The sequence below is a fragment of the Pogona vitticeps genome, chromosome 1, assembly GCF_051106095.1.
Source record: "Pogona vitticeps strain Pit_001003342236 chromosome 1, PviZW2.1, whole genome shotgun sequence".
Taxonomy (NCBI): Eukaryota; Metazoa; Chordata; class Lepidosauria; order Squamata; family Agamidae; genus Pogona; species Pogona vitticeps.
Window position 1 is genome coordinate 294,973,562 of NC_135783.1, and position 25,091 is coordinate 294,998,652.

General features: G+C 40.5%; 1 protein-coding gene across 18 annotated transcripts in view; it reads right to left on the reverse strand.

The window, feature by feature from the left end:
* Positions 1-25,091, reverse strand: part of PLEKHH1 (pleckstrin homology, MyTH4 and FERM domain containing H1) — a 70,269-nt gene that overhangs the window by 3,211 nt on the left and 41,967 nt on the right. For 13 of the 18 annotated variants that reach the window (XM_078390419.1, XM_072986131.2, XM_078390441.1 and 10 more), the window contains 14 exons: positions 20,637-20,717; positions 19,523-19,702; positions 17,874-17,985; positions 16,094-16,206; positions 15,083-15,256; positions 13,438-13,535; positions 10,055-10,232; positions 9,783-9,938; positions 8,430-8,530; positions 5,668-5,809; positions 5,219-5,361; positions 3,355-3,484; positions 2,129-2,215; positions 455-601 (listed from right to left, as the gene is read on the reverse strand). In XM_078390419.1, the coding sequence (XP_078246545.1) occupies positions 455-601; positions 2,129-2,215; positions 3,355-3,484; positions 5,219-5,361; positions 5,668-5,809; positions 8,430-8,530; positions 9,783-9,938; positions 10,055-10,232; positions 13,438-13,535; positions 15,083-15,256; positions 16,094-16,206; positions 17,874-17,985; positions 19,523-19,702; positions 20,637-20,717 (1,842 nt within the window). The remainder of the gene's footprint in view (positions 1-454; positions 602-2,128; positions 2,216-3,354; positions 3,485-5,218; positions 5,362-5,667; positions 5,810-8,429; positions 8,531-9,782; positions 9,939-10,054; positions 10,233-13,437; positions 13,536-15,082; positions 15,257-16,093; positions 16,207-17,873; positions 17,986-19,522; positions 19,703-20,636; positions 20,718-25,091) is intronic. The other 5 variants (XR_013543561.1, XR_013543557.1, XR_013543560.1 and 2 more) reach the window with 1 other exon arrangement.

Below are 25,091 nucleotides of genomic sequence, written 5' to 3' on the forward strand. Positions count from 1 at the left end.
GACTTGGGTGCGAGGGTTGCCTTTTCAGCCCTTCAACCGCTTTCCCTCATTATCCACTTTTACCAAAGCTGCACTGAAGAGGGGGCGGGTTTTGCGAGTCTCTTTGGGTTTCTGGATATAAAGCATGAACCTTAGAAGAGCTCCCAAAAGGGCCATGGCCAAAAAAAGATTGAGAATGGCTGGTGTAGACAACTAAAACAAACTCCTCCTAGCCAGTAAATACTTTTTGAGAAATTCAAATGTCTTCCAAATTAAATTCAATTTAGAAGAAATTAAAGTATCCTCTAATTTTATTTTTAAAAAAGGATTCCGTGAGTTAAAAAAAAAACATTTTGGCAGGTGTTTAGAAGAGCAAAACTTCAGAGCAGAGCATTATATCATCATGTCACATCAAGAATGGGAAATAGCAGCTGCCTCTCTAGAAATAATATCCATGTTTGCTCAATATACTCACCTTTATACTTTCCATTGCAAAAAGTAGTTTTTCTGGCTTGGTTTTGCCAGAGTACCTCTCCTTTGCTTGACTGACTACAATCATAAAGTCATCATGATAGCCTCCAAAAGTCAGTATAGAAGAATATGGATAAGCCAGCTTTATGTGCTGCAGTGAAGCAAATCAGAAAGAAAGTTGCTAGGTAAGATGGTTGGTCTTTCATTCCTTTGCTTTCATATTTTTAAACAATGAGCACAGATGTTCAAAGCTAATCCTGGGATTTTGCAACAGAGCCGAATACAGAGAATATTAGCATCATACCTAGACCTATATTGAAGGGCTTATTTTCATTTATTTTTATGTATCCCAAGATACACATGCAGTCAAAAATTATAGATTGGAATGGATCAAAGTCAGATATCCTGTTTCATATCCACTTCTATATTATCACATTGCTTTATGCTCCCATTTGTAGAAACCATAAGAAATGTAAGGCCGTCTCAACAGCCTGATTTTTATATGAAGAAACAGACTGTTCTTCTGTAATGATCTACAAAAAGTGCACATTTTGCAATCATTATGAGGATGCAGAGATAAGCTGACCGTGCTTATCTGCATCCTGAAGCAATACCAACATTTTGAATCCAGCAATTGTGCTCCAGTGGTCACCAGGTCATGCTGAGGATTAAAGAGAGAGCCTTTTCGTCAATTTTGTATATAGCCAATAGCATGACTTATACCATCTTCTTATGTTCATGTTTGTATGGAAGGATGGATGTTGGTGCACAGAATAGGAACCATGAAACTCAGTCATTATTTACTAACAGCACTGGGCGAATCGGTATGTTTCAGTTTCTCAGACAAAGTAATAATGTATGCCAAACAAGTGGTAGAATCATAAATGTGCATATATTTAGAGATGAGCACAAACCACCAGTTTGGTCATCAGTCTTTCAGGTGTTCCACATTTCTGAGCCCTGCCTGCTCATATGGGTGCCCACTCAGAGGCAATGTCTGGAGGAAGGAGGGCAGGGAAGCTGAGGTGCTGCCTCTGTGTGGGTGCCCTCCAGAGGAGGCAGGCTTGGAACTGTGGAACAGCTGTTGGGCCAACAACTGAATGGGCATGAGCCAGCAGTTCTTGCTCATCTGTACATATAATCCAAGCTTACATGTTGGAGCAATATGTCAGAGATGGGGGCTTGAGTCACGGAACTTGTTGTCAAGTCAGACTTAAGTCACACTGGTGACTCAACTCAGATTTAACTCGGGGTTTGTTTTTTTTCAGTGACTCAGACTCAAGTCATGACTTATCTAGATTTTTCCTTTTTTCTGGGGAAAAGGCTTATTTTTAATAGGGACAGACTTGGGCTTGGGTTTAGGACTTGTTACCAAAGACATGGACTCGGGACTTGCACCCAAAGACTTGCCAACATCTGTATAATAAGCAGTTTGCTGTGGATGAATTAGAAGCTGACTATATTCATAAATGTAAAACAACTTTCTAAATGACTACTACCTGTCCTAAGAAAACAAGGTAATATTTCTAATTTAATAAATACGTCTGATTTAATTTGAATAAAATAGTCCTTTTGTTCAGTACTCAGTATCAGGAATACTGGATATCTAATTTTTGTGAGGTACTATTAGTAAAACGTGTTTCATAGAAGATAACTCGGGTTTTTCCACCAGTCATACCAAAGTATTATATTCCAGTATACTGATTCCATCTTCATTCACACCTATCCACAGTGGAGCATCATTTGACGGAGGTGGTCGGACAGCCTAGGGAATAAGATAAGGTACTATTAATTCTATGTTGTTCTGGACAGGTGGTAACAATTGAGACCTCTCTGAGTCAACTGACTGGCGCATATTATTCATTTTGTGGTATGATCTGTTAAAATTTGGAATACAGTGTGCATGACTGTTTCTGAGGAAATGCCTCTAGCTTCAATCTAGGACAAGATACTTCAAGGGAATATACATTAATGTTAAATATTTAAAGTAAATGGATTGTATGTAGCAAGCCTGTTTGGGATTAATTATAACTTTAATAGCACTGTGAACACTTAACATCCTCTCTTCCAAAAGTGGTGACAGAACACAGCACTGCTGGCAAGATTTGGAGGTTCTGCAAATACATTACTAACAAGGGGAAGTGGTTTCTTTTTTTGCCCAGAAAGCTTTTTAAAGCACAGTAAAAATTTCATATGTGGTCTTAACCAAATCACATCTTGCGGTGCATCTTTAGAATGTAAGAATAACATTATCTCAGAACTGCAGAGATAACCGAGGTAAGGACTGAAGCATACTCGACATTCCAACAGAAGCTGATTAAATTATTATTAGTGATGCAAGAATCATTACTATGTGTATAAGTTTGCAAAGTAAATATTAACACTTCCAAGTTGGTTGATTTTATATCAGCAAAATGTGGTTGTATTTGTTTTTATTCTTTTTTGAAGTTTGTAAGCTATATGGAACACTTTGTTTTATTGGAAAGATGGGGTATAAATGTAATAGTAGGCGAAGATTTCTGTGACATGTCATATTTTTTCTGCAACCTATGTTTGAAGATGTTTATGAGTAATCTGGTGAGAAAGGCAAGATTACTCCTAATCATATCTAAAGTTGTTTATGGGTTCAAATCTAGGTTGCAGAGAAAATGTGAAACATCATAGAAATCCTCTCCCTTGTATTAATCAATCAATCAATCAATCAATCAATAAAAGAGACAAGAACTCAGAGAAGCCAGATTCAATCATTTATGCGATAGAGGTTTATGAAGTAAAATCTCATTCTCGTTACAGCTTCCAAAATCATTTTGTGATGACGTAGTGATCTTTAGTAATAGGAAGATCAGCTATTCAAAAGCTTGAATTCTATTAAGTGCCACCAAAGCCCCTGTCAGTTCCTGTTACCTTAGCAGCAAATAGTTTGGCCCCAAAGAGAGGCCATTTCCGAGCCACAGCCAAATAAATCCGAATACATTCTTGCAGAGAGCATCCCTGTAACACCATCCACTTTGTAGCTAATCGGTCAGCCAACTGCCTGCAGGAATAGTATATGTTTGTTATAGTCTTGAAAGGAAAGCTAGCAAAAATGATCATAAACTTCCAAGGAGAAGTGGCAGGAAAAAAAGGCAGTAGGAAAAGAAGAAAGACCACCTAACATGAGACAGATTGGATTCAGTCAAGGAGGACATGGCCAAAACTTCAGCAGGGTTGTTAATTACAGGATCTTTTGGAGGCCATTCATTCATAGGACCACTGAAAATTAGAAGTGATCACATAACAACAATTGTGTTAGTCTGCTGCAGCAAAAGCAATAGAATCTAGTGTGTCAGGCAAAAACAAAAGGGAAAAAAATAAAGAAGACAAAAACGTTATGACGCTTTAAAGACTAACTGCTATATTTTAATGTGAGATGTCATAGACAAGCCCACTTCCTCAGAATCTAGTGATTTCTTTGAGACCAGCAGATTTTATTTTGCATACATTTTTCTGGACTGTAACCTGCCTCTTGTGATGCATCTGGTGAAATGAGCTGCAGTCCATGAACGCGTAACCTAAATAAAATTATTTAGTCTTATAAACATGCCACAGAATTCTTTATCGTATATTTTATATATCATCCTAAAGGGATGAAAGTAGTGTTTTTCAGAACAGTAGTGAATTTGCTGCTATGGAGCAACCTATGTAAATGAAAAGTGTAGAACATACTTCCATAAACACGTTATAGCTGGTAAAATATAACAGCAATGATTTGAAAGCCATCAGATAGTTGTTTATGCCTCAGTCATGACCATATTTTACAAGTTGGGATTTGATTTGCAAATCTGAAAAATGTGTCAAATATTATGCTGGGGTGTGAAGCTTACAAATGTGAAAGTGTCTGTTTTTTGTTATTTATTTCAGGAAGAGCTGTCAGGTTTCAGACGAGTCTTAATAATTAATAATAATAATGTGCTGTCAATTCTGACTTACGGTGACCCTTTTCAGGGTTTTGTAGGTACAGAGTACTTTGAAGTGGTTTACTTCCCTTCTTTTGGGGGCGCGCTGGAACTGTGCAGTTTGCCGAAGGCCACACAAGCTGGCTTTTCTGGGTGGCACAGTGGGTTGAATTGAACTCTGAACACAGTGAATTGAACTCTGAACCTCTGCTTTTACAACCAGATATCTAACTTAAGGGGAGCATACATTTTGATACAAAGTGTTATAGACCTAAAATGGGAAAATCTGTCTTCCTTTATAGCGTACAAATGGCTTTTGTTAGTCTTGGCCCATTGTACACTTGATAATCAGTGTTGCCTATTGATAGCAATAGGGCTTGTTTTCATTTTTATGATAAGTTGATAAACAGTCGTTATTTTTGTGATAATTATTGATGGGGCATTCTAAAATGAAAAACAGCAGACAAAAAAATACAGCAAAAGTAAGACATCAGAGAAAAAGGGGAAGAGATTACATAGAATTGCAGTGAAATCCAATGGGATGTATTTTTGTTAGTAAATCATGACTGGGATAGAATAGCTCAAGAAGTCCACAGAGCATTTAGAGGGTCTTTATATGTAAAAGATGTGATAAATTATAGTCAGAAAAAATCTGTTTAATTGTAATGTTGTAATGTTCATTAGCCAAATCTGTTTTAGCTAATTAGAGTACTAAGCATAAATGTTATATTGTCAATATTTTCTAAATGACCAGTGATTTATTAATCATTTTATTTTTAGTAGTGAAGTTAATACAGGTACAGAGGATTGCAAAAGGGCATGATCACTTTTACCTTAGCTGCTCAGGAGAAGTATTGTGTTTGTAACGTTTGGGGTAGAATTTGTCCAGAACCTGCTGGAGAAGGTGTTGCACTTTGAAATGGGATGACCCTCCAGGGCTTGATGGTACTGGACGATCCAAGTCCCCATGCTCCATCTAATTACCAGTGTCAAAGGGGAATAAGGAAAATTGCATCAAAATACACTGTAACAAATTCCTATGGTTTTTGTTTGTTTGTTTTGTTTTGTTCTTTATCATAGGACATAGTCCCTTGCATCTGCTACTCAAAATGGTTGCCCACCTCTCTGATATGATCGCCTGCTGGAATAAGGCAATACTGTAGAGGTAGATCAATCTGGATATTTCTCCTACAGCTGGAAGGCAGTGGTGTTTCAAAACTTTGAAACCATCAATAACCTCTGATATACCTTGATCCCATAGGCATGGGGTCTGATTACTCACCTGAGCCATCAAAGCTGCCATTTCCAGAGCCAGCTCCTTATTGACAGGGAACCTCCCATTGGCTATTTCACCACTAATCTGGAAAGCCAGCAGCAAGCGTTCTCGGTCTGTCTCACCTTTTGCTTGGCTTTGAAAATATAATCTAAATTGGAGGGAAAAAACACCAAAAGGAGATAATTCCACATGCTAGTTACAGTAGAGCATCTGGAGCTTTGATCAATGTCTGTCTGTCTGTCTGTCTGTCTGTCTGTCTCCTATGTTAAATTTCATATAAGCAAAATAACTTGAGGCACAATCTTCTGAGAAATTCTCCTGCATAAGCATACTTGAAGTGAACAGGAGCTGCACAAGAATAATTCATTTTAAGAGGGCTTTTGCAGGAAAACTTCCCAAATGATTGAGTCTTCAGATTATAAGGCTTTGTATACAGAAACCACATCATAAATAAACTGTTATACAAGCCAGATATAATGTCTATTCCTGAATAAACTTTCCTAACATTTTAGTTACCCACTTTTATCCACCTGGTTATAGCTAGGGTTGAACATTCTTGACAAGACTGGTGAGCATCAGTAGGCACAAATGAAGAATATTTATTACATCAGACAAAATCTGGATGCAAACCCACTCCCAGTTACTAATGATACAAAGAAACTGAACTTATGTATCAGGGCTTTGATTATGTTATGCATAACATGGCTATGGAGCAATACATGTTCCCACAAAATAACTTAGGGCACATCTGCACAGAACCTATTTGGGTCACACATATGCTATGAATCTATTTGCCAGTCTTTCTAATAAACATGTATCGGGTTTTATCCAATTTTAATTCACAAAATCTTTCGTGATAACAGAAGGATTATTGCAGACTTTCCACTGTTGGGAGGGGCACAGCACAGAGAATGAATAAATGAATGAATGAATGAATGAATGAATGAATGAATGAATGAATGAATTAGTTTGTTTGTTTGTTTGTTTGTTTGTTTGTTTGTTTGTTTGTTTGTTTGTTTGTTTGTTTGCTGCCTTTTCCCTAAAGGATCCAAGGCAGCTTACAGTATTAAAAGAAATAAGTTAAAAGCTAAACTATATTTAGCTATATTTAAAAAGCAGTAACAGATATATTAAAATTCAAAATAAAAGCAATATTAAAAAGATAAGTAAAACACAGAATAAAGTGATTCCTTTTTGAAAAATCCCTGTGGTCATCCATTCATTTAAAGGAAAGCCTCCCTGAAGGGAAAGGTCTTCTTCTTGTGGAAGGATAGCAAAAATTGGGGGCCAGCCTGGCCTCCTGTGGGAGGGAGTTCCTGAGTCTGGGAGCAGAGACAGAGAAGGCCCTCTCCTGTGTCCCCACCAACATACCTGTGAAGGTGGTGAGACTGAGAGAAAGGCCTCTCCTGATTAGCTTAATACCGGTAAAGATAGGCTCATAAAGGGAGATATGATCTTTTAGATAGCTTGGACCCAAGTTAGGCACCCAGGCTCTGACTAAGAGTTTACCTTCATGGGTTGGCTGTGACAAAGGTCTGTGTGTCTTTCAGAGACAGCTCTCGTGATATGGGTTATAAATTACAACACCTGGCTGAGAGTATTTGTGTTTTCAGTACAGCCTCATATCAACTAACCACATCAGCTAAAAGTCTGTATCTAGTGCAGCATTCTCTCTCTGTTTCTTATTAGGGACTAGTGAGGTGCCGTTGGGAACCTCATTTACAAGAATGATGCAATTATTATGCCATGTTTTCTGTCTCTAGACTCTTGTATACCGCTCATGTTTTCCATCTTTAGCGACCATAAAAGGAAAGATTTCCTCGTTACATTTCTACTTTCTACTCAAGAGATCATACCCTAGGAATTTACTAGACTCTTCTTCACTCCTAGAGCATGACTAATCCAAATCTAAGCAATCTTGAGTAACATTGACTGGGCAGATTTAATAAATTCCTTGACTCACGCCCCTAATAAATTCCTCTCTAAACCTCTTTACTTTTTAATTACTTTTAAATGTAATAATTTTAATTGCAAATCTGATAAATAGTCTATCAGCCTCTCTCATTGCCACCTCTGTCTCTAATGCCTGGCTCTGTTTTTCTTACCAATAGTCCAAGCAGAGATGATACCATAGTCTCTTTACTCTGACCATAACACTAGCACCTTATAGTTCTTCTTGCTTTCCCAATATATTGATATCATAGTTTTCTTGGGATGTAAAGGTGATGTTCCCAATGCATGTGCATTTTTCATATTTCTTTCTTTGCCACTTTCGCTGGGTTACCTTTTACAGTATTAGATGGCCTGGGAGGGACTAGTTATTTTTTCCATAGCATTTAGTATAAGCTTTGACCAGTGATAACAGATATTGCAACACTTTTTGTGTGTATTTTTCTTCAGCATATCTCCTAATCCACATTAATTCTAGCAAAATGAAGAAGAAAAAATAACCTGGGATACAGGAAATGACTTTAAACTTTGAGTGCATTATAATAAATAAAATAGGACGACAGTGTCCACGGGAACAGTCCCTGTGGTTTCTCTTATCCTCTGCTTGAAAATATTAAATAATAAACCTCAGAAATATGTGTTTCCAAGCTGTATTACCAGAACTGGTCACTAGAGGGAACTAGAGATTTCACTTTATTTCGGATTCGCTTATTAACAGTTTCAAGCATCTGGGGGAGGGGGTTGAAACCAATCCCCCGCCAGTACTGCAGTGCTACTGTATATGCAATATCAATTATTGAGCCAATAATGGGTAGTACCTGTTTTTATAGGTTAGTTTTACTATTCTTGTGCCACCATCATATTTTCGAGGATTCAGTTCTTTCAAAGCTTGCTCCCATTTTGAAATGACATCACAGATCTTTAAAGGAAAAATAAAGCGGAAGTAGAATGAAGTACTTCAGAAACAGCAACCTTCAAGCCGTATGCAGTACGAAAACAACATCAGACTGTTCTATGAGCTCATCTTCAGTCTATTGGAATCAATGGATAATATTTTTTTTTAAAAAATGAACAATATGTACTACCCTTCTGAGGAATGTATAGTGACACAATATCCTTATGAAATACAGCCTTGCCCCAAATTGGAGAGTTTAATGGCCGCTATTTGAACCTGAGATTCCTGAGTTAAACAGCTCAAGGCATTACACAGCTTTTCTCCAGGCCCAATTTCATACCTTAGCCATAAGCAAGCTAGTTATGAACTGATTTTAAAAAAATACTTCAGACTTCTAGGTGAATAGTATTGTTTTTTAAGAGCTTCTATTTAGCACCTGCACCCATTTTTCTTCTAGCCCTGATAATCAATAATAAGGTATAAGTTGCCATTACAGACTGAATAACTGATTGAGTTAATCTGATAAACATGCTTGCCATACCTAAACCCAGCCCTGAAATTAAACACACTTTAGTGCTTGATGTATTACTATTACTATGCCTTACATTAATATTGAGGCCCACAAATCAGTAGTACAAGGAACTAACATGGAATTTATGGACCTGGAAGTATGATTTTACTACTCAAGCAGAAGTAGAATAGCAGACCATCTCTTGGGCCACTTTCATATACTGTAACTAAAAATTGCTGAGAAATGTCAAAAGGTTTCCACCTATTTTTAAGGGGCACAATTACTATCTGAATGGGCATTTAATCCCAAAATCTCTAAGGAACTTTGCAAAGAATTTGGAAGCAAACAAAGCTTTTGCTATAAGGCACAGTGGAGAATATTTAGAAACCACCAAATACTCTTATTTACTTGAAGGAAATCAAGCAGAAAAATATTTGTGACTAAATATGCACTAACAATGGGTGAAAACATCAAACATGTTTCGACTACATGTACTAAATATAACTGAAATTTTTTTGATATTTTCCCTTCTCCACCAAACAACACCCATCCTTATTCCCATCTCCATTGTTTCCATGACATCTCCCCACATCATTCTTGGTCAATATTAAAACAAATACATAATAATAAACTCATCCAGTTCATATTAAATGGGTATTCTCCATCTATAATTGTAACAAATGGCTAGAAGGAATAAATGTGTGTTATGAAAATCTGGATGGCATGCATGTCAAGGGACAAAATGAGTACCCAAAGGATAATCACCTTCATGGAACCTTGTAGGCAGTGCTCTAGATCTCCACCACAAGGATCATCTGTAAAGAGGGAAAACCCAGAGAGGGATGACCTCCTCATTCCTGTCTCCTGGTTAAGGTGTTGCAGGAACTCATTCACAGTTGAGGAACCATCAAAGCCAACCACCTAAAATTGAGCAGAAAAGGTGTTTATGAAGGAAAGGAAGGCAAAGTTACTAGATGCTAAAGTAAACATAGTATTTGTGCACAGCCTTTCCCAATCTCTCACGCTTCACGCCTCACCTGATAGGTTCCATTCATGAAGTGTACTGGAATGCTGAAGGGGAGTGAGTGATGATAGGGATTTCTCAGCAAAATAGACACTATCTCCATTCGCGAAGGTCTAGCTTCTCGTTCTCCAGCTTTCAAAGTGCGCTCCATGGATCTCTGGCAGTAGATGGCATACTTGCCAATTTCACTTCTAATCAAAGACAGAGAATTATAGTCATATCTTTGTTATGCCTCATAGTATTTTTTATAAACCATTCTGAGATTCAGTACTAAATTGTTCTTTAATAACTAAAATAAGTGCTCTAGGTGTCTCATAAGCATGACATAAACAATATGTAAAAATGAAAACCATTAATGTGAAAAGACAATTGAAATACAGATATTAACTGAAATTATTTAACAAAAACATGTATTTTATAACAGCAGGCCCCAACCTTTTTGGAACCGTGGACCGGTTGGGAGGGTGGGCAATGTGCACGGAGGGGTGATATGCCCTCCTGCGCATGTGTGCTCATGTGACATGCCCATCCATGAGTGCGACACCCCCCAAGCGCGATACACCCACTGTGCGGGGGTGGCGGAGATCCGTCTCTGTAGCCTGGTCCTGAGAAGCCCACAGACTGGCACCAGGCCTTGGACTGGGGGTTGGGGAGCACTGCTTTATAACACATATAAGGTGATCCACAACTCCCACTATAAAACACTTTGCAGCCCCCCTAGAGGTCCCAAACATAGGTTAGGAAACACTGGTTTTCAGTGTAGCTGAGAAAGTACAGATTTATAAAGTCAGGGCACCCATTCCTATGTAATGATCTTAGTACCTTATTCCTGATCAACTGCTATTTCCTAACAATTTTTAATGGTTGCTCCTTAATGCATTGCATTAGTGTATGAGATCTGTCATAAATGTAAAATGCACTGCAGTCATCAACACAGTTTATCAGCGCATAGGCATTTGTGGCCAATCTATCCCTGTCCATGTTATTGCAGCACATTAGCTGAAGTAGACAAAAAGCATTCGGGAACCACAGATGGCAACGCTGAATAAATAAAGTACCCATAGGCTGAAACTGGTCCTAAAGGCATGCTTAATTAAAATGTGGGATCATTTATTTTAGTTCCTTCTTTTATGGCTATAACCAGATAAAGAATTCTATGCCTGTGGGTTAAACCTGTGCCCCCTCCCTTATCCCCAATATTTTATATAGAGTTTTGGATTACTCTTAATTCTTACACAGTATTTTGTGATGTTTTAAGTTGGCCCAATAGAGAAATTATAACGTTCTTCAATAAGGGTGACTTCAGAAACAGCTATGTGTTTTATGGCATCTTAAAGACCAACAAAGTGATCATGGCATAAGCCTTCATAGTGTAGCTTGCATGTTTTTTTCTTTTATGTAGTGGAGGCTCCCCCTTTAGACTGCCAGTTTCCACATGAAGACAGCAGTAGGAGTGAGCACCCTCCCCCTGTTGCATGTTTATTATGAATACCTGAAAAAACTGAGAAGTATGGCTGCAAGTATGAAGTAGAAAAGCCCACTGCTCACGGTACCATTTAAGATCCTTGAGCGAGAGGCCCTTTTCTCAGCTTCTTCATCATCTGAGAAACGTTTTGTTTGTTCCTAGGTTAGGCTGGCTCCATTTTTACTGACCTTCTCTCTGAAGGCAAAGATGTTACAATGCAACACCTTTGCCATGTCAGGTTGATAGTTGTTGAAGAGGGTTTAACTGTCTTTTTTAAAAAAAGAAAAGTTGAAGTATTTAAAATTTTCAAAAATATTTTATATTGTAATTATATTCCAGCTTTTACCTGTCTTTTATTATTCTTATGTACCTTGATTACCATTTTTGGTTGCAGAAAGGAGGAATGTAAATTAAAATTTAAAAAATATCGGATATCATTATTTGGGAAAGGGAAAGAGTGTTTGGTTCCATGTTTGTTTTCCTCTGCCATAATTAGTGCATCAGATCTTTCCCACCAAATCAAGTTCCAAAGATAATACCATGCACATTTCACCTCTTACAAAATTCCTTCATGAAAGTAACTTTCTGGTAAGAATTTTCTGGTACACACAACTTTCAATTATGACAAAACAGGCACAGTTTGGAAGAAAAGCTCACACTTACTATTCTTCATTGGTGACAGTTACAGGCATCAGATCTCACACATTCTGCGGATAGTGCTTGTCACAATACTGCTTAATTTTATACATTTCAGTTGGTCTTACATGTTTTAAATACAGTGGTGCCTCGCTTAACGAGCGCCCCAGTTAACAACGAAATCGCATAGCGATTTGTTTTTTGCGATCGCAAAAGCGATTGCATTGTGATGTTTTAAATGGGAAAAAATCGCTTTGCGATGATCGGTAAGCTGTTTTGCTTACCGATTTTCACATAGCGATGTTTTCCCAACAGTTGATCGGCGGTTCCAAAATGGCCGCCGGGTAAAAAACATGGCCGCCCGCTGTGTTTTGGGACGGATTCCCCGCATACCGGGTGGCGAAAATGGCCACCGTACTGAGGATTTTCGCTTAAAGGTAAGTTTTTTGCCCATAGGAACACATTGAAGGGGTTTCAATGCATTCCTCTGCGACATTGCTGGAACCAGTTGTATTGGCTCTTGCCTTTCCATTGGATCATTTCAGCAATGTGGAGAGGGGGGATCTGCTGCTTGGGTAACAGCCTATCCTCCACATTACCTTACCCGGGCTTCATGTTCTGGAGAGGACACTCCTCGATTCAGAGCATGTTACCATAGTCTCTTGAGACTGAAGGATGCCTATGATGTGGGCTTTTAAAAATGGCTTAGCAATGTTTTCGGTTAGCGGCGATTTTTGCTGCACCGATTAACATCGCTAAGCAAGGCACCACTGTATGTTGTCTTTATACTCCCTTTTGGATGTTTTTATGAGAATTTGCAGAAACATTTCAATAAATGCAAGTTATTAAATATTACTTGTAACAACCACTTTCAGTTTAATGAGTCCCATACACGGTGTGTCATGTAAGGCAACGAGGCAGACTCTACTTAAAAACAATTCCTACATCAGGGCTGTTTTGTGTATAATAATAATACCAGTCATTGTCTGCCATCAAGTTGATACTGACTGATGGCAACCCTTTCCAGAAGTGGTTTACCATTCAATTCTTCGGGTGTTTGTGTGTGCGTGCCTTGGGACTGTATAGCTTGTTCATGCCTACACGGACTGGCTTTTCTCCCAGGAAGCAGAGTGGGAATTGAACCAATCTCTAACTTTGCAGTCAGATAAAGAAACCACTGAGCTATCAAGACAGTATAGTTGTACTTAAAAACAACCCTCACATTTGATCCAGCCCACAGAGAAAAGACTCAGAAAAAAAGCTCAGTAAGGAGAAACATAAGACAAATTATTCACTTTGGGTCCACATGGTGCTGGAGATGACGCTTTAGATACCAGAGGAAATGATACTGAGGCAGGAATAGAGGAGTACAAAGAGCCAGTAGCTGCCAGCACTGTGGAGAAAAAAAATAGTTTACAGTGATTAGGACTGCTGCTTCTGTTTATTTCTTAGTGTCAATGAATCTCAAAACAACAAAGAGGGAGAGAGAGAAAAGGAAACACAGGAAACACAGACAAAAATGTCCAAGTTACAGTCTGCTTCATATACCGGAAATACTACAGGTATAAAGTACAAAGAAGGAGGCATGAAAAGTTTGTATTCCAGTGTAGAAGAAAATTCTGTCTCTCTGCACAAGGGGAGTTGCCACCAACTGAGGTTACTTGCCCAAGTGTCCATATCTTTAAAAACACAATTCATCTCTAATACAGTATTTTACTTACATATATTGGCTGAATTCCAGTAGTAAGTTGCAACTACAGTGGATCCATTAAGTCCATTGAACTTATGGAGCAGCTGACTCACCAAATCCTCACCGAGTCAGTGGGTTTGCTCTAGTTTCAACTTAATACTGGATTTAAGTCACCCTGCTTCTATTAGCTCTGCTGCAAAAAGGTTTCCTCTAAAAGCTTCAACAGATTGGGGATGAGGGGCAACAGGCTCAGGTCTTTCTCTCTTTTGTTCCCAGCAAGGCTATATGTATTGCTTGGTTTAATTTTTTTCTCCTTTTTTGTGGAATATACATATGTTTACTTGTTGAATTTTTCATGGCTTGTACACTTTGCCTGTGTTATCTGTATATATATGCCATGTGTACAGTTTCTACAGATGTTTGCATGGATGGGGTTCTCTGAACACCAGCAGTCTGAACTCATATATTTTTCTCAGTGGGAGCAAATAAATGATTTGCCTTAAGACCCCACCTTTGCCTTATATACTTCTTTCTACTCTTGGTGAGGTTATTTTAGTTTGCCTTCTGTGAAATGGGTACAGGGTTAGTAAACTATAGTTTCAAGAAAAGGATTTTGTATTTCAAAATGTAAGACTACAGCTCAGTCTTCTATTCAGGTTGAAGTTACTATTTTCATCTTCATCAGTTTGTCTTTTGAATAATGAGTGTTTAATGAATTCTCACATCCACCATGGAATTTTGTGAGAGCACATATGACACAATCTCAAAATCTGAAATTTGCCACTGATGAAAAAACATGCAAGGACCTCATCTTCTTTCAATATCAGTGCCTTAATCGAATTTAGGTCTCCCTCCCATTATGACTTTTGAAGATATGTTTCAAGATCTGAGCACAATTTTTTCTGTGTAACATAAAATCTGGTTCTTATTGTTAAGCTCTTGAGTGACACTGTTATGTTTCCTGTAGCCAGTAAGCCGAATGAATATAACTTGCTTCCACTGTTTCATCTTGTATCTGCAGTGTCTTCCTTTACTGTAGTCATTCACCAAATTTTCTAGTAATTATTTTTTGTTACCATGTTACACTTTTGAAGCAAATCAAATGACTTTGCTTTATGATCACATTATTGAAACACACACACACAGAGAACAGGTTTACACAACACAAAAAGTGGTTAACTCCCAAGCATAGCAATTAGGCCCTACAATCAATACTGACAACAACACACAATAGAAAGAGGCATATCCACCTGAATGACTGAGTGATTCTGAGCCTCTCGACTTGTCTGCTTGGTTAACTGACAGTAGATTTCATTCTGTAGCTCACTGTGGGTCAAGCAGACCTGCAATGCTGTCTGTGCTAGTGTAACATGATAGTCAATAGATGAAGCTTCCACAGGTACATTGATGAACAGCTGGCATGACTGAAACACAAATTGAAAAGCACATTGATAAAGAGAAAAGTAATCATGTTTTTCAGTTTCCCTCCCAGTCACAGATATATAAAAAAACCCATCATTTTTATAACTGCTGCATCCTCAAGAGGCAAGGGCAAAAGAAACCAACAAGCCAGATTACTTCACTCCCTCTTCACACAACTTTCCTGATGATTCAATCAGTTACTGTCCCAGTTCTCCTTCTTTGCCTCCTTACATTGCATGGAACAGGGCTGCTAAGGCCACTTTCTCCATAGCCAGATTCCTAATCCTTGGAATGAGCTGAGCAAATCCCCTGCATGCACAGCAGCACCTCATCTGAACAGCTTCTGCCTGTTGGCATCAGTGTTATTGACAGCAGCAACCCGAGACAAGAGTATCCTGCTGCTCTTGTTGCTTCTGCTTGCTGCAAAGTTCTCTTGGAGCTTGCCCGTTGGTCCTGGCTCATCTAACTGTTCTTAGTAACAAAGTGACAGATCTGTTCAGCCCAGGGCTTGCTCCAAAAGACTCCCGATGGTCCAAACTTAGTGTCAAGAGAAGCACACCCACCATGCAACATTTCAACCAAGCCAGGTTAACATTCTCTAAGCCAGTCCTTCAGCCCGCCTACACACCACCATCCCCTTGACAGCAGCTCCTTCCACTCATTCCCCAGGCAAATAGTGCACAGTTCTAAATGAAATTAAAGAACCAAAAAAAGGCAGTTCCTTTCATGTCAGATAAAATGATGCTGCACAAAATAACCCTCAGAAGGCAAGGGGCAGACCCCACAACCCAAAATGAAATGAAAACAAAGTTTTTCATGGTGTAAATGCTCAGAAATACCTTGAAAAGTTTGAGGGCCTCTGTCTGCAGTGCTTCTGAAGGCAGTGTGGTCAGGGAAGACTGTAGCCCATCCTTGCTGTAGCACAGCTGAGGGTGTTTCCACAAAGGAGAATCTAAATTAAGGGACCAAAAACAGTTTTGAAAAATTTCAGAAATCTAGTTAGAGTTTGTACAATCTTTTTTTGGGGGAAATATTAAAACTCTTGCCAAAAAGAGATGTTGGCATGGTCATACTAGCTTACCGGGATTTTTTTTTATAGCTACTCAGGTCCTTTAGATCAGTAGTTCTTAACCTTGGGTTACTCAGGTGTTTTTGAACTGCAACTCCCAGAAACCCCAGCCAGCACAGCTAGTGGTGAAGGCTTCTGGGAGCTGCAGTCCAAAAACACCTGAGTAACCCAAGGTTAAGAACCACTGCTTTAGAAAATACATGAGGGACAGTACACCTGAGACTGTTCCATTTAAGAATGCAGTTGTATGGCAAGTTTCAGTTTGTGCAACACTAAAACTTTTACATCACTCGAAAGCTACTATATCAGGATGAACCAACCATATGGACACACCCACCTCTATTTTGAAGAGATGCAGGGTGCTTTCACACAAGAAGTGTGGCAGTACATACAGCATTATGGTTTTAAAGCACTATGCCCCTCTTTCCTTCACCAACTACAGGAGTGTTTCAGTGCTAACTAAAAGATCGGTGGGGGGGTAGTGGAGTTACAAAATGATATTCAATGCAAAACTGATAATGATGGCTACTCAGGTGAATTTGACCTTATCCACTGACTATACCACTATGGGTAGAATACAACAGGATATACAGATAGAAAAAGTACAATATTCTCAATAGAGTTGAAAAGTCACCTGGAACTCCACTTCTAGCTTAGAACATCTACATTTCTGGCAACTGCAAGAGTTTGTAGCCTGCACTTGTTCTAAGTTTGTAGATTAATTCTAACTCCAATGATTGTCAGCTTAGTACAACAACAAGAAGCCCACCTACAGAATGTTACAATTAAAAGGTTGTCTTTTGACTTCTCATTCCAAGCAGCAAAGACCTCTTGCTTTCCACTAACTTAAATATAGATGGGTGCTTATGCCCCCACAATCATGAATTGAGTACCTGGCTGTGGAGCCAGTGGTTGGGAGTTTGATTCCCCACTATACCTAGAAAACGTTTGATAGTAACAACACAAGTCAGAACTGACTCAATGGCACATAATTATCATTTTATTCCATGTTAAAGGCTGAGGAGGAAAACTATGGGACCACAGTTGATGTGTGGGACTTTCCATGATTGCCTATGCCTACTTAGCACCACTGTGAAAACATAAGAAAAAAATTGGTTTGCCGAGGCATTTTCTGCAACTCCAAACAGTGTCAGAAAGGGACTGGAAGTGAAGGGAATTCATTCACATTAACATCTGTTAATGTTGTTCCAGGGAGCACCCCTGGAATATAAGCCCTCTAAAATGATTTGTTGATGGTGGTGTGGATTTTTCCATTTTTACAAATCGGCCACCTTGCTCTTATCCAAAGATTACTTGTCAAGATTTCGTTGCCTTGGCGCAGCATTGTCCTAAAAACATTTACTACAATATCCATGAAATTATGAAAGTCTAGTTGCAAGTTATTATCTAAATTATTTCCGGCACATTATACCAGCATGTAGATTTCAGGAAGATACATGTTCTTGAGGGGAATACTCTTGCACTATGAGGTTGATATGCTGGTTAAATTGAGACCTATTGCTCTTAAAATCTGTTTACTTTCTACTCACTTGGGTCTCCTTCTGCATCCAGCAGCTTCCCAATCAGCTGCTCATAGGTAGTGCCCACTTTTGTGCTACTGCTGCTGCCTGCTGCTACTGTCAAGTGGTACAGCCAAGTATTCTTGGAAGAAAAGAATGATAAAGATTGAGTGATGCTAGAAGTCTGAAATAATCAACTCTAGATCATTAAACATTTCTAATTCCAAGACTAATTCCAGCTGCCTTGTTTGTTTCTTTACTTTAAACTATGATAAGGGCATAGTTTAAAGTAAAGGAAAGTCCTGAAAAGAACAAAAACTCTGATCCCCCAGCTACAAATACTCAACAATCCCACACACTATACCGGAACACAGATAGAATTCTAGCTCCTGTCCTCTGAAGATGCCGGCCACAGAGACTGGTGAAACGTTAGGACGAAAAACCTCAAGAACGTGGTCAAAAAGCCCAAAAAACCCACAACAACCATATGATAAGAGCACATTCAACAAAAGTAGTATTTTGTGCCATAAATATACATTTGTTCATCATTGTATACAGTCTGCACTTCTTCCCTCAGTGTTGTGGGAAATTGTATTTTCCAAATAATGACACTGCAGCATCTTGTTCTTGGTAAAATATAGTAATATTTTACCCATGAAGCTGTGGAGGCTCTCCACACAATTTGGAACACTGAATTCCCACTGTGTGCTCCAGGTCTGTTACCTACCACATGTAGAGGGTGAGCGAGTGCAACCTGATATCCTATTCTGCATATTATCTGTAAAATGAGAGCTACTAATATGAGGTTGTGCATGATTTCGTATACCTTGGCTGAAAGTTCTCTGACACTCTCTAAATGTCAAGCTGGATAAATGCAGTGGCAAAGCAGCTACCATGTTCTCTACACTCGCAGAGTATGGCTTAATAAGAAGCTGATGGCATATACCAAGATCCAGGTCTATAGAGCCTGTATCCTAAGTACACTCCTGTACTGCAGTGAGTCCTGGACCCTTTGTGCATGACAGGAGAGGAAGCTGAACATGTTTCATATGCGTGGTGTCTGATGCATTTTTAGTATCACCTGACGGCAAAGTTCCAAATAGAGTAGTTCTAGAATAAGCTGGAATTTTTAGCATGTATACATTACTTAAACAGTGATGTCTACATTGGCTTGGGCATGTCATGAGAATAGCTGATGGTTGGATTCCAAAAGGTCTCCTGTATGGAGAATGAGTGCAGGGAAAGTGCCCTCAGAAGGAGACCACAGCTGCGATACAAGGATATCTGCAAGCAGGATCCGAAGGCCTTAGGAATGGACCTCAACAGATGGGAAACCTTGACATCTGAGGGCTCAGCCTGGAGGCAGGCGGTGGCATCAAGGCCTCTCCCAATTTGAAGAGGCACTTGTTCAGCAGGCCAAGGCAAAGAGGCAGTCCCGAAAGCAGCAAATCAGGGAGCTGGGCAGGGGACAGATTGTATTTGTCTTCAATGTGGAAAGGATTGTCACTCTCGAATTGTCCTTCTCAGCCACACTAGACACTGTTCCAAGTCCTCCATACAGAGCACATTACCATAGTCTCTTGAGACTGAAGGATGCCTACACAATATGAGCAAACTATTTGGGACCTTTTATTTACACTTTACAACCCAAATTTTTTTATTGTATCCATCCTTGATACCTTTTCCTGTTTAGTACCAATGAGGAGGTAAGTGGGACTCTGCTCTGGCGGGTGAATAACCAGGGTGCAATGTGAAGAAAGGATGCCTCCACTGTTAGTTTCATAATCTTCATCAGAATCACAGGAACGATCCACTTCTTCCACCTTGGACTCCTGCATATGCAAATAGCCTAAAGGACACTTCAGAAAAGAAGACAAAGAGGTTTAGATGCATGGTGGAATGACATTGTTCTGGGGAGCTGTCAGTTTTGTTCCCAGGATTCCTATTACACTAGGTATACAAGTATGTACTCATTCTGTTCAGTACAAGCACTGAGAATATGACTCCTACAACAAATGGTTCCTGACCTCTGTCCAGTATAACAATTTTGTAACAGATCTGCATAATATTTTTACTCTACTTTAATGTCAATACAGTCTGAATGTGTTTGTTTGCGAATAAATAATATAGTAACATGCTGTAAAGTCAATTCTGATTCATGGCAACTCTTTCTAGGGTTTTCTAGGTACAGAATATGCAAAAGTGGTCCACCATTCCCTTCTGGAGACAGTCCACAACTGTGCAGCCTGCCCAAGGTTATGCTGGCTGACTCTTCTAGAAGGCACAGTGGGGTATTAGACCCCCAATCTCTGGCTCTTCAGCAGGCAACCCACTCAATGAGGTATCCAGCCAGATGAAGAAATAAATGCATAATAATAAAAACAATCTGTTTTAGTTGTTGTAGGTTTTTTGAGCTGCTTGGCCATGTTCTGGAAAATCATCCACGTACTGGAACCAGGGTGCCGAAGCCAGGGCATGTTTTTCAAAATGTTCCATGTAGACGTTCATTATAACCGGGCTGAGGGGGCTCCCCATGGCCACTCCATCTGTCTGTTCATAGAAATCATTATCTCACTGAATGTAGCTGGTCGTTAGGCAGTGTTGGAAAGGGGCTGTGACGTCTTCTGGAAATATCTACTGGATGAGAAGAAACAGCCCAAAAAACCTACAACAATCATCAGATCCCGGCTGTGAAAGCCTTCAAGAATCTGTTATAGGTTGAACCAGGAGAAACTAAACAGGATATGAAGCTTTTCTTAAAATGCTAAATGCAAGAGGATAAAAAGAAACAACCTTGTCTTCTTGATTTCGATAATAGTAGAAGGTTTTTCCAACCAGAGCACACCAGACTAGTTTTGAGCGTCCATGTTTTACCTGCAAAAAAGAACATGGGAATGGAAGGATTTCACCTATTTTGCATGGATCTGTTAGTTTTGTGAGAAAGTTACATGAAGAATTCCCTTCTTACAAAAGAAAAACCCTTTATATATCTATTGCATTTTATAGTACAGTCTGAAGACCCACAGATAAAAGCTACACTGCTTTATACTAAACACTATTTAACTGTAGGTGGGGCTTGTCAACCTTGGAAGGCTGCCCATCTAGGAGAAGGAAAACTCCGATTTCAAACTTCCACTGCCTTGTGGCTATATCCACTGATGGAAAAGGCTTCAGGAGTTAACCTCAAGGCAATAACCGGAGCTGGAGTCCTGGAGGCTGTTTGTGTCATTCTGGCAACTCCTGCAATGTTGCTGGAACCAGTTGTATTGGCTCTTGCCTTTCCATTGGACTATTTCAGCGACGTGGAGGGGGGGATTGGCTGCTTGGGTAACAGCCTACCCTCCATATTATTTTACCCAGGCTTCGTGCTCTGGAGAGGACACTCCAGCTTCGCATACAGCATCAAAACAACCCAGGAAGTAGCAGTTACTGGTTATAAGTCTTTGCTCGATTGGCATAGAGCAGTGGTTCTTAACCTTTTTGAAAGAAACGCCCCCTTGAGCCATTGAAGAAGTTATCATCGCCCCCCTCCCTGAGGTGATGATATCTTACCTACCTACCACCTACCTACCTACCTTATCTCCCCCCCCCACCCGGCTGCAAGGCAGCACTTCACGGGGCGAGGATGAGGACCCAAGAGACCCTTTCCTTCCACCCAATCCACACTCAGAGCTCCCCTAAAGGAGAAAGGCGAGACGTGGCAGGTAGAAAGAGCTGGATCATCTGGCGGCAGCACCAGCGCCGGATCTACTGCCAGCACTGCGGCTGCAGTCGTCTTCACAGGTTTGGCTCGCTCCAGCGCCCCCCTACCGCCCCCTTCTGTTCTTTCACCCCCACACCACCCCTTTTTGTTCTACCGCCCCCCTGAAAAATGAAATCGCCCCCTGGGGGGCATTATTGCCCACGTTAAGAACCACTGGCATAGAGCATGACGCCAGGGGCTACTTCTGACGGTGAGAGAGGTCATTGCACCTCACTATGTAGCTACCGCCCTCCTTAAGCTGGGCAGTCCCCAGTCAGTAAGGTGCTAACTCGCCACGGGGTGCATGAGGTTTATGGTGAAAGCCAACAAGCAGATCGATAACCCTGCACCATGCAATAATCAGAAGAAAACTTTTGCCCTAAAGTTGGACACCTGGAATGTTCGGACAATGACCCCTGGCTTTTCTGATGACCTGCAGGAAATAGACGACATGTGCAAGACAGCTGTCAACAACATGGAACTGAGTAGACTGCAGATGGACATTGTTGCCCTGCAAGAGTCGAGATTGCCAGACATGGGATCTGTCAAAGAAAAAACCTTCTCATTCTTCTGGCAGGGAAAACCACTTAATGAGACTGGGGAACAGGGTGTTGGCTTTGCGGTCAGAAATACTCTGCTGAGATCCATTGTTCCACCTACTGTGGGGAGTGAAAGAATCCTTTCTTTGCAGCTCCACTCATCAGCAGGACCGGTCATCCTCATTAGTGCCTATGCACCAACACTTGTCCACAACAGAAGTCAACGACAAATTCTATGACGATCTGGCAGCTACTATCAAAAAAATCTCCAAGAAAGAACCACTGTTCATTCTTGGAAACTGTAACACTAGAGTTCGTGCTGATCACAATTCTTGGCCCACTTGTCTAGGCCGTTTTGGCATTGGGAAGATGAACGAAAATGGCCAACATTTGCTGGAGTTTTGCTGTTATTATGGTCTTTGTGTCAGCAATACGTTCTTTAATACGAAGCTTCAACACAGAGTTTCCTGGAGACATCCAAAATCGAAGCATTGGCATCAGCTCAATTTGATCCTCACTAGATATTCTGGACTTCCTAGTATTATGATCACACACAGTTAACAGAGCGCTGATTGAGATAGGCATCACTCCCTGGTGTGTAGTAGAGTATGTGAATAAAGAGACTGTATCACATGAACAAGGAAGGAAGACCACGTATTGACAACTGCAAGACTCGCAATCAAAGAAAAGTGGAGGAATTTGCCCAAGCGCTTGAGGAAACCCTTCCAGGCCTGAGTGATGCAAATGCACCTGAACGATGGGAACATTTCAAGAATGCTGTTTATAACACCGCCTTGTCCACATTTGGCAAGAAGACTAAAAAACGGCAGACTGATTCGAAGCCCATTTGGAGGAGTTGATGCCACCCATCGAGGATAAGAGGATAGCTCTAGCAGCATACAAAGCCTGTCCTAGTGAGTACAACTTGCATGCTCTTCGACTTGCTCATAGCAAAGTCCAACAGGCTGCCAGGAGATGTTCCAACGATTATTGGCTTCAGCTCTGCTCTCAGATACAGATAGCAGTGGACACAGGTAACATCAAGGGAATGTATGATGGTATCAGGTAGGCTTTAGGTCCAATACAGACGAAATCTGCTCCCTTGAAGTCTGCTACAGGTGTGATCATCCAGGACCGAGCACAGCAGATGGAATGCTGGGTGCAGCACTACTCTAAGCTATATTCTAGAGAGAATGTAGTAACCCAAGAGGCACTAAATAACATTGAGTGCCTGCCTGTCTTGGAAGAGTTGGACAGTGAACCAACTTTAGCAGAAATAAAAGCGGCCTTGGATTCCCTCGCCTCCGGCAAGGTGCCTGGAAAGGATAACATCCCTGCTGAAGTGCTGTAAAGACATCATCACCACCGAGCTGTATGAAATCTTTTGTCTTTGCTAGAGGGAAGGTGGAGTACCACTGGACATGAAGGATGAAAACATCATCATATTGTATAAGAACAAAAGAGACAGGGGCGACTACAATAATTACCATGGCATCTCTCTTTTCAGTGTTGTAGGGAAACTGCTTGCCCATGTTGTGCTGAAGAGACTCCAGGTGCTCGCAGACAGAGTCTATCCAGAATCACAGTGTAGATTTCCAGCTAATAGATCCACAACTGACATAGTATTCTCCCTCAGACAGTTGCAGGAGAAATGTAGGGAACAACAGCCACACTTTGTGGCCTTCATAGATCTCACAAAGGCCTTTGATTTGGTCATGAATCACTTTAGTAAGGCCTGCCAAAACTTTGGATTAACAATCAGCCTGAAGTCATGGGCCAGGGCATGGACTCACTGCCTTCTATTACCAACTCCACAGAAGAATTGGACGTTGTTCATGACTTTGTGTACCTTGGCTCAACGATCTCTGACACTCTCCCTAGATGTTGAGCTGGATAAACACATTGGCAAAGCAGCTACCACGTTCTCCAGACTCACATAGAAAGTATGGCTTAATAAGAAGCTGATGGCATATACCAAGATCCAGGTCTATAGAGCCTGTGTCCTGAGCACACTCCTATACTGCAGTGAGTCCTGGACCCTTTGTGCATGGCAGGATCCACAGATGTTCTTGGTCTAAAATTCCCAGAAGCCTTTACCAGTAGCTGTGCTGTCCAAGATTTCTGGGAGTTGTAGTTCCAGAACATCTGAGAACCCAAGCTTGGGAATCACTGCCCTAAAAGTGCAAAAGTCCTACTGATTTTTGCATCTGATCACGCAATTAAGTACACCTGTTAACACCCAGGACACTCTTTTATGGGTATTCCTAGAAATGACTCCTCAATAAAATACTTAGAAGCAACGGTGCCCTCATTTGACAGAATTAAACACCCTAAACTCAAAGGATCTACTGTATGGAGAATTAGTGCAGGGAAAGCACCCCAGAGGGAGACCACAGCTGCGATACAACGATATCTACAAGTGGGATCTGAAGGCCTTAGGAATGTACCTCAACAGATGGGAAACCTTGACATCTGAGTGTTCAGCCGGAGGCAGGCGGTGCAGCATAGCCTCTCCCAATTTGAAGAGACACTTGTCCAGCAGGCCAAGGCAAAGAGGCAGTCCCAAAACCAGCAAAATCAGGAAGCTGGACAGGGGACAGATTGTATTTGTCTTCAGTGTGGCAGCAATTGTCCCTCTTGAATTGGCCTTCTCAGCCACACTAGACGCTGTTCCAAGTCCTCCATACAGAGCAGGTTACCATAGTCTCTCAAGACTGAAGAATGCCTAATCTAAATTTAACTGTAATCTTGCTTGGTTTCTGACTGATTGATTTGACAGTCTAGGTTTCAGTCCCAACTCTTATAACTTGCTGCTATGCAGTGATGGTCTACATCTTTCCCTTTTTATGAGCCACCACGCAGGAAGAGAAGATCAAGGTGCCCACAAAAGAAGCAGTTGTACTGCCTATTGGCACTAGGGCCCTGCTCTGAGATGTTATTTGTTTGCCCTAGGCTCCTGCTGCTTTG